This window comes from Octodon degus, unplaced genomic scaffold, assembly GCF_000260255.1.
Source record: "Octodon degus isolate 3935 unplaced genomic scaffold, OctDeg1.0 scaffold00065, whole genome shotgun sequence".
Lineage (NCBI taxonomy): Eukaryota > Metazoa > Chordata > Mammalia > Rodentia > Octodontidae > Octodon > Octodon degus.
The window spans coordinates 5,123,059-5,132,997 of record NW_004524641.1 but is presented as its reverse complement, the minus strand read 5'-3'; the positions used below and the strand labels follow the sequence as shown (position 1 = coordinate 5,132,997).

Here is a 9,939-nt window from a genome sequence, read left to right as displayed (position 1 = left end):
TAGCCCAGTGGCACAGCACTTGCCTGACAAGCATGAGGTCCTGAGTTTTATTCCCAGGACCTACCCTCAAATATATATATACAAAGCCCTACAAATATAATACAAGAATAAAAGACACATAGTAGTCAATACAAAATAGCTTTTGTTACTCACTAGTTTTCTAAGTTTCTAACTATTACAAGCATAATTTTCAACTATTTAACTTAATCAGAGATAGAAATGATTACCTGGCATAACCAATGATAAGGCTGCCAAAGACTGTTCCAATACCAGCACCAGAACCAGCCACGCCTACTGTTGCAGCACCTGCACCAATAAATTTGGCAGCAGTATCAATGTCTCTGCTGATTGCACTGGTCTGAAACTCCCTTCGGATTAGCTGACACACACCATTCTGGGCCCCATTAAATACTGTAGAGCCCTACAGAACAGAAAAAGGCAAAGGTTAAATCTGTAATCACAGCTATTTTAAATATTTTACTGTCAAGAGGATAATTACTTTATTGTAGCTGAGTGTGAATGAGTAGCTTATGGCACAACAGAAAAATCAAGAGCTTATAACAATTCTGATCTCACAGAATAACAATTTCTACATAACATTGCTAAAAGGTAAGAAACGTGTTAATATGCTTTTCAATATAGTTTTTTTGGTTACTAGCTATTACAGTCTTAAATACATGCAACTCAAACTATGAACTTCAAAATAAATACTGATTGCAATATTCATTGGCCTACTCTTATAGGTAAGTTTTACATACAGCAGTTCCTCTCATTTGGTCATCCTCTACATAGTTTTAGGACAAAAGAGTGGAACAGGTCTGCCCTCAAACCATTCATTAATGAAGTTTCCTCTCTCCCCAACTATAAGCAAAACTACAAGACTTTCTTGGCAGTATTGCCTAATTTGTCCAATTTACTTCTCTTACCTCTCCAGTCCTAGCCTCTGGTCGAGGTAACACTGCTGCAGAAATTGGTCTGTATGCTACTCTGGATCCAGCTCGGATCTATTAATGAAAAAAAGGATAATTCCCTGCATTAAAAATACAGCCAAGACTTCAACGACCTTTCTTGTACCAAGAGTTTTTAAAAAGCAACAAAAAGAGACTGACCTATAATCATCCTACTTGTTCATTTTCCATACATGAAGCAATTCTAACAAGGTTTCATGTTAATAAAATTGCAAAACATGCTACATAATATATTTGTAGTACTCCGAACAAAAATCCTAAAAGCAATTCAAAATAAGAGACTAAGCACTGCTAGTGACATTTCATTCACTGTAATAGCACGATTGAGCGAACACCCCCACATTCTTCAGTAAGTTAGGAGGCCCAACAAGTGCATAGTAGTGTTACTATAAACATTGTCATTTAAAATGGCCCACCAGATATTACGAGCTCTCATTGTCTCATATGCCCATTAATTATATATATATTTTTTAAAACAGCATAAGCAATTCTGTATTAGCTTAAGATCAGTTAAACAGTCTCTTCACAAGGACATATTTCACCCTTGCTTCTCTGCCCTTGAGTGTCCACTACACTAAGGTCACATACACACAAAAAAAACAACTTCCCTTCAGAATCAAGACTTGATTCTCCAAGACAAATCCTGTAGATTTAGACTTAAAAGCCTCCAAAATGGTTACAGAGGTAATATTCCAGAGGCAGGAAGAAAGCCTTTGGGCTACCCTGCCACCTTCCTCCGCCCACACACGGCCACGCAAAATCCCTCCCTCTGCAGCAGCGAATGTGACCTACAGAGAGGCTTGGGAGCACGCTGCTGCGGAGAACTAGGCCTCAGTGACCCCCATCGCCCTCCCTAGACCCCAACCTTGGCGTCGACCCCAGTCCAAGAGACTGCGGAAGTGGGAGCTCGGGAAACGGCGGGACACGGAGGATCTGTCCTACACCCACCAGGCCTAGCAGCCAGGCCTTGGCCGCTTCCCTTCGCCCTCGTGGAGGGAAGGACAGGTCCGAGACGCCCCAAATTAGAAAAGGGCGTCGGGTAAAGGAGCGAGGGGAGGGCTGTTCCCAACAGGCATGTGCGCCCCGCCCGCAGGCTGCCCCATTCAACAACGTGGACGCTACAGGCCAAGAGGCGCGGCCCCGGGTCCGCGGCCCAGCGGGGCTACGCACCAGAGCGGGGGTGTAGGCGAGCTTGGCGCAGGCGAACATTTTAGTCTTCCGAGGGGCGCGGCAGGAGGATGTAGGTGACAGGCGACGTGGGCTCCTCTCCTGCTTCCTCTCTGTAGAGGCAAAGAGGCTTAAGGTCAAGTGTCCTCCAGGGGCCTGTCCTTCCCACCCCGGTCCCGAGGGCTCGCGTGCACGCCATCAACTTGGGCTGCGTGCCCAGAGAGGCGCCTGCAGAATGAATGGGTCTCCTCTGGGCGCTGCTCTGCCCGGGCCGGGCCCGGCTCCCGCGCCCTCCACTTACCTTTCCGCGAGGCGGCGGCGGCGGCGGCGGCGGCAGAGGTCGAAGGAGTGGAGCTGGGCGCGCAGGCGCAGTCAGGCTCTTATGTGAGCCGCAGCACCCGGATGGAGAAGGCGGGGTGGCGGATGTACAGGGAGGAAGCCGCTCAAGGTCACTTTGTAACAACTTTATTGGTAACTGCGGGGAAGGACAAGTACAGCTCCTCTTGATGGAACGACTGACTGGGGCGAGAAAAAGATGAAATCCAGAACAGCGCCTGGCAGAGAGGACTGAACAGGTGTTTTACCTTTGTTTTGAGCTGGCCGGAGGACAGCGGGCCTTTTTCTTTATATTTACATTCTTGGAGATTTGGCAGTTCGCTGGTTTCTACTGCTCCTTCCTGATCATTCTGTGTTAAAAAAAAAAAAAAAGTAGTAAAAGGCGACCTTTACTACTTGACAGGAAATTAGGATGCCCAACAGAGTGAACATATTTTTCAAGGAATCCGAACGAGGGTTCTGTGTGGCTAATCATCTAGCCGAAAAAGGACAGGAGGAGGAAATGAGCAGACAAGGGCTTTGTGACTTGGGGCACAGTTGCCTTTGTATAAAGCCATGGTGGTTAATTTTTTTCCTACCTCTATAATTGGAAGAATTAAGGAATTAAAATATATTTTATGAAGAATTTAAAACTTAAAAAAGGTCAACTTTAACATCTGATTTCGGTAACTTTGCACAAGCCATTTTGTTCAGGTGAATACAGAAGTGTCTCAGAGGAAAAATAGAAGAAAAAGATCTTCCGGATCTTGTCTTGTTATAGATTCTTGAGTTAACATCAGTTTAATAAACATTAATTTAATAGTTCTAATAAACTACTTGGAAGTCAACACAAAAGATTAACTGTCCAGGGGCAGGGATATAGTTCAGAGGTGAGTATTTGCATAGCACGTATATGCCCTGAGTTTGGTTCCCAGCACTACAAAAATGAAAACCAACAGACAAAAACCTGATATAAAGGACATCCAGCAGTGGAGGTGGCTGGGCACTGAATTCTACCTAGAACTTTAGCATGAAACAACATCAACCCAAAATAGCATCTTTTTTACTACTTAGGATACTTGAAAAGCGAGTAAGACTAGCTAGTTGTGTGACACAGGCCTCTTACCCAGCTAATCAGGAGGCTGAAGCATGAAGAGCTAAAGTTTGAGGGCAGCTGTAGCAACTTAGACTGTCTCTCAAAAAAAGAAAAAATTTTAAAGGGCTGTAATATAGGTCAATAGTAGTGTGCCCAAGTTCAATCTCCAGTACTAAAAGAAAAAGAAGGAAGAGGAGGAGAAGTCCCTGATCCAATATCAGATGCAAATGGTTTAAAATAACACAATAGTTAATATTTTAGACTCAATCTTTAGCCAGCCCATAAGATAGAGATGATTCGCACGTATGGTTCAAGAGATTAGTATAGTTTCTCAAGTGCTCAATTCTAACCTGAAGTACACACTGTCTCCTGGGTCTGCTACCACAAATGGTAAATCTAGGGGAATAGTTACTCTAAGTGGATTTATGTGCAGAGTTACCTTAAGTGATGTGTCTAAGTCTTCAGCACAAAATCAATAGCAATAATTACTGAGGAGAAGGAAGGAGAGATGTCAGATTACATGGGCTTATGCTTATGACAGGGAGAAGCATAGGGTTTTGAAATCCAGCTGATCTGTTGTGTAGAGGACAGCGACCATAGCTATGTCTCCCTTCATAGTGCCTGCAACAGGGAAGCAGAGGACAACATGGGGGAGATGGGCCAAGAACTCTCTGCACATGCGCAGTTGGGCTTAGGTTTCATTTTCTTAATACTTAGTTATCATTTTCCTACAAAGAGACACATAATAGTGATTAAAACAATCAGTTCTAGGAAAATACTGTATTTGAAAATGTTGAGGACAAGCAGTACCCTGTGAGAAGGTGAAAAGACTTTCCAGAGTGTTTATCAGGCAGGATAGGCAGCCAGGAAAAATCCAAGCCCAGAGGGAGTTGGATGACCCAGTGAAGGACAAGATAAGGTGAAACCTGGGACTTTGGGTTAACAAAAAGCCAGGCCCAGGAATGTGGCCACAATGGCTAGGGACAGGGCCCCAGTGGCAGGATAGATAAGCATCCTATCTTAAAAAAGTGGGATCCTTCTGTGATAAAAACAAGGTGAAGGTAACCAGTAACACCAAGCCTCCATTCATACCCCTGTGAAGAGTGCTTTTGCTCTACTTGTGCTGAGTGAAGCAGAAGACTGCATGAGATCTCTGACAGACTTAACAAGTAATAGACAAAAGAGCAGTATTTTGCTGGAGCCACTTGAGTGACCGTTGTCTACCCAAGGGCCCAGAACAAAACCCTATTTCTACTTTTATATTGTTTTTATCATAAGAGGCAATTTCTCATTGCAAATCAGCACAGAGCAAAGCTACAGAAGCAAAAAACAATGGTTAGAAGGAAACAAACAGTGATCCAGGAGGCAGGAGCGTCAGACAAGACTTTCCAAGTCTGCTGTGCTCCACTGATGTTTACCTCACAGCTAACCAGGATCAAAACTGTCAATTTCTTCAGGGACCCCAGCTACAATAATTTCCCAAAGCAGCTAATCTATACAGTTAACCTATAGTTGTCCAGCTTCACCCCAGATAAGTTTTAAAAGTTATAATTAATGGTGCTTGCAAAAATGTGCCTGCTACATTCCATGAGTTCCTTCAGGCCCAATTCTAAGTCAAACTTTCCTGCTTGTAAGCTCAAACTTTCCTGCTTGTAACTGGCCTCAACTTGGCCCAGGGTGGTGTGAAATGCAATCATTTTGTGTATAAAACTCCCTAGACAAAGGTCCTCTCTTGGTATTGCTTTAACTCTATAATAAGTGCTTTTGCTCATTTTTCTCTTGACTCTTTGCCCCTTTTCTGGGTTGAAAGAAGAACCCAGGGCTCTGACAGTAACAGTGCTACTTCAGATAGATCAATTTGGACTTTGCTTGGTTTTGCACCAAAAGACTTCCGTTATAGAAGGAAGGAAATGTGTCTTGTAGTGCCAGTGCCTCATATTGATAGTGAATATTTGCACTTAAGAAGTGTGAAGAAAAAAAACGCATCTCCCAAAAGGACTAATGTGAGACCATCAAAATGAACAGGGCCAACCAGTTGTGGTGGCACATGCCTGTAATCCCAACACTCAGGAGGCTGAGGCAGAATGATTCCTGTGAGAGGCACAGTGAGTTCAAGGCCAGACTGAACTACCTAGTGAGACTCTATCTCCAAAAACAAAAACAAAAATAAAACAAAAACAAGATGAATAGACCTATGTGAGAACTTAATTCTTTGTGTCTTTTCATGAAGTATGAAGATAGCTATGAGACATACTTTGGCAGTATCTGAGAAGCCTGGGTGCTAGGTTATGGGAAAAGAAATGGGGTAAAAAAGACAAGTATGATAGATTGTTTTCAAATATAGTTTTATCTGTCACTTTCTTATTATTACTGGGACAAAATACCTAACAATTTAAAGGAGAAGATTATTTTGGCTTCTAGTTTCAGTGGATTCTGTCCATACTGACCAGCTTCAAGGTAGTGGTAAGGCAGAACAGCACACAGAGGATGCTTATGGGATGAAAGTGAGGAAGCTGAGAGAGAAGAGGAATAGGGAACCAAAATGCACCCTTCCTGGTCACATGCCCAGTGACCTAATCCTGTGATCAGTCCTCACCTCTTAATATGAGACTTCAGGGGACATTTTTTGCTTAAACAATAACATAGCTCCTATAACCTGTCCTATCTTTTATGTAAGCTTTTTTTGTTTTTCTGCAAAATGACTCATTGCCACTCACTTCATTAATAAGTAAAATTGTTTCTTTTCAAAAACTTAGGCTGGCTATGTGACTTGCTTTGAACTTAAGAATTCATTATAAGTGACAGTTATTTCAGGCCTAGTCCTCATGGTTTTTAGCTTTCATTCTATTCTTTGTGGAAGTCAGTCACCATATTAAGATTCAATTTCTGAATGATCAGGGGCCATACCAACAGCAGAAGAAAAGAAAAAGAAAGTCTGCATGAAAGAGAACTGAGGCATGTAGGGTAGAAGAGTGAGGCCAAAGACTTCCTAGCCAATGCCAAGGGGACAAGATCCCAGGAAGCCCCCCATGGTGTTTACCCAAATTCTTCAGAGTCAAGGAAAGTGACAAGGTTATTGTTCAGTGCTTTTTTATATTGATTTGCATTTCTCTTTTCTTCTTTATTCAATAATATAGATGGTAGGGATCAACCAGGAGACAAAAAACATACTTATAATTCAAACAGGAAAAAGTTGATATAAAAAGTTGCCAAGGGAAGGAGAGGATGGCTGGGCCACTGGGTCCATTGTGGAGGCTGCAGAGCAGGAAGGCCCAGACTAGAAGTCCTGCCCTCTACAGTCTGTCCAGTCAAAGTACAGCAGTCCGGGGAAGAGGAAAAAGAAGACCAGTGCTGAGTTGGCAGTGCAAAGAGTCCTGAGGTCGAGTCAGGCAGCTCCCAGCTCTAGGGAGCAGTGGACTCTCAGCCCTTCGGAGACACTGCTAAGCATGGTGGACCTTGCAAAGTTCCATATCTCTTCCTACCCATTCCCATATTTAGAAAAATGTAGAGGCTGCTGCCACCTGCCCTCCTAATCCTGCTGTCCGGTTGAACAAGACACCCATTCAGCTGCATGACAGTTGCCTGTGGTCTGCCCAGAAACATGACTGCAACATTCATGAAGACACACTGGAGCACACTGGTCAGCTCCTGGGTCTTTCCAAGTGGCCTCCAACCCAAGCAGAGCGGGCGCCCTCTATAGGGGCTGAAGTCACCTGCAAAGCCCACCTGCAAAGGAGAAGTCCCTTGGACTTCTGAGAGCAGCACAGCTCCTTGCACAGACCACTTTTGTACAGAATGTTTTATAGATTATGACTTGAAAAACATTTTACTTATATATCTAGTTTATCTTTGTGTTGAACGGCTTGCCCTCTTCAATAACCCATAGCTCTAGGAAGGCAAAGAACCCTCATTTGTAAAAGGCACTTAGTATTTTTCAGTGGATTATTATATCACAGAGGAATTAGAATTATAGAAAATGTACTTCATAAAATATAACTTTAACTTTTATTTATTTGTTTGTATTTTAGGGAAGGGTCTACAGGGTGTTCAGGGTCTCACTACTAGATTGGACTTGTAGTGATCTGCTTGTTTACAGCCTCCCAAAAGCTGGGATCACAGGCGCACACCACCATGCCCAATCTTAATAGCCATCTCAGTGCACCCCGGGGGTGGGGCTGGCATGGCAGGAAGTTCATTTACAGTAATGTTCTCCAGAAATTTATTATTGGGGCCACAGGGACCGGGATTCAATCCCCAACACCACTTGCCACACCAGCCTCGCCCCTGAGCACATGATAAAAATATACAGTTTATCTTACCAGGTGCACCTCTCAATAAAGCAGGGAGATGCAAAAAAAAAAAAAGTAGGATTTAAAAGCTCTAGAAGAATTTATTCTTCTAGAATCACTTATTTCTTGAATAAACAGCCTCATTACTATGATAGTTCTTTCAATCTTAATGTTTTTAGGTAGAAATGAACACTGCTGCATACCTTTAAGAAAAGCAACATCAGAAGACTAGAAATAGGCCAGGGAGATGGCTCAGTAGAACAAGCGCTTCCCTGGCAAGTGCAACAGCCTGAGTTCAATCCCCAGCTCCGCCAAAAAAAAAAAAAGAAGACTAGAAATATCTATTCCATAATAGATTCCATAATATCTTTCAGATATTTTCAGCCCACAGGAAGAAGAGAAACTTATGCTAAATTGGACCAAACTGATGATTTTTGAACTCACAAAGGAGTACCCTCATAAAATTGCCATTGGTATAGATGTATGTATATATGTGAATATATGAATAAATAAAATATATAGTAAAATCCCCCCCCAAATTGCTGACCAGTGGGAGGTATCTAAAAATCCGTGGTGTAGAGTGATCTCTAAGTACAGTAGTAGTGCTGTAGGCACAGCTACTGCCTGTGGTTGAGGGAAAGTGAGCCATGAGGAAGGGATTTAGACATTTATAGGAGAGGGTGTCACTGCCACAGCAAAGTGCATCCCACTTGTGATGAAGAAACTTGCTGGAGCCTCGGGCCCTATCTGAATCTTGAGGGCTGTGAGACAAACATTTCCAGCCATATCCTGCAAACCAATCCACCACCTACAAAAATGGTACGCAGAAAACAAGAAAGCCTTCCCCACCTGTAATCCTCAGTTTCTCCTCTTTACCCTCTCTTGGCAAAGTTTAACTTTTGACTAGGTGCCAACCAGAAATACCTCCACTGTCCAGCTCCAGAACAACAAAACAATGCAACAGGTAGGAATTTGTATCTGAAAAGTCCAGAAATAGTAACTAGCACAGGTGGTAAGACTCTCAAGAGCAGAAATTACATGTAACTCAAAATTGAATCTCCCATAGCACCTAATAGAGAGGGCTAAATGTAGTCAATAAGTATTTGCTCAATAATAAAAAGCATATAGAAGGTAATTAACAATAATTTTATTCTCTTTTAGTTAATATTTGAGTCTTTTGGGACAAATCAGAATAAACTTTGGAATTTCCTTTTTCTTTCTGGTGTTAAATGTATAAACATAGACAACCAAAAGAATACTATATTTTTAAATTTATGGTGATGAATTTTTTTTAAATACCCAGAACTTGCTTTGTATGTATCTATGAAGGATTTTCTATTTCAACTCTCATTTATCTAAAGAATTTATGTGAAATAGAAAACTATTAAAATCCTTTATTGATTCATTCCATGATAAAACAGAATATTGGTGGGGATGAGACTCGACTTGAAGCAGAAATAGTCACGAGGCTGAGTCGTGGGCTACACACGCTTGTCCCCTTTATGTTTGTTTTTTTTCAGTGCGTTTAATCTATTGCCAGACGCCTTAGTCTTGCTGCGGGCCTCTTGCACTTCATATTGTCTCCTAAGGCTCTCCACAGAAGCACCTACTGGAGTCACTGCTCTTTGAGACACATCCAGCTTCTGAATTCGTCCCAGGTGAAAGCTTCACCTCTCAATATTTGCTTCAGTGTTTGCTTCAGCAGCACATGCACCAGAACGTCAGTGCTGCATAATCCTTGTGCAAGGGTGACACGCAAGTCATCAGGTTTTCCACATTATTAAGGTATGCTACCAAAATATACAAATGTATTTCCTACATTTAAAAAAACCCAGAAAGTTCATAAGTGTTAAGTAACCTAGCAGAGAGGGAATAGGTTAGAGGAAACAAGAATAGAAGCTAGAGTTTTTGAATATAGTTTGTTCTGTGGGTTTGAATTTGGAACTGCACAAGCCATTTATAAAAGTTAAGTTTAAAAATCCCTAAATAGCTGCAAAGATAGCTTGAGGGCATAAGCGCCTATCTGGCAAGTACAAGGTCCCAAGTTTGATCCCTGGTACCGAATACAGTGCTGGCCCCAGAAGCCAGGGCAAACTGTGCTGGC

General features: G+C 42.4%; 1 protein-coding gene across 1 annotated transcript; it reads right to left on the bottom strand.

Moving 5' to 3' along the window:
* Positions 1 to 208: 208 nt before the first annotated feature.
* Positions 209 to 2,544, bottom strand: Atp5mc3 (ATP synthase membrane subunit c locus 3). Its single transcript, XM_004634736.2, has 4 exons — positions 2,437 to 2,544; positions 2,139 to 2,248; positions 927 to 1,004; positions 209 to 421 (listed from the first exon to the last, which is right to left on the bottom strand). The coding sequence occupies exons 2-4, from the start codon at positions 2,175 to 2,177 to the stop codon at positions 224 to 226; spliced, it is 315 nt and encodes a 104-aa protein (XP_004634793.1). The 5' UTR covers positions 2,178 to 2,248; positions 2,437 to 2,544; the 3' UTR covers positions 209 to 223.
* Positions 2,545 to 9,939: the final 7,395 nt, after the last annotated feature.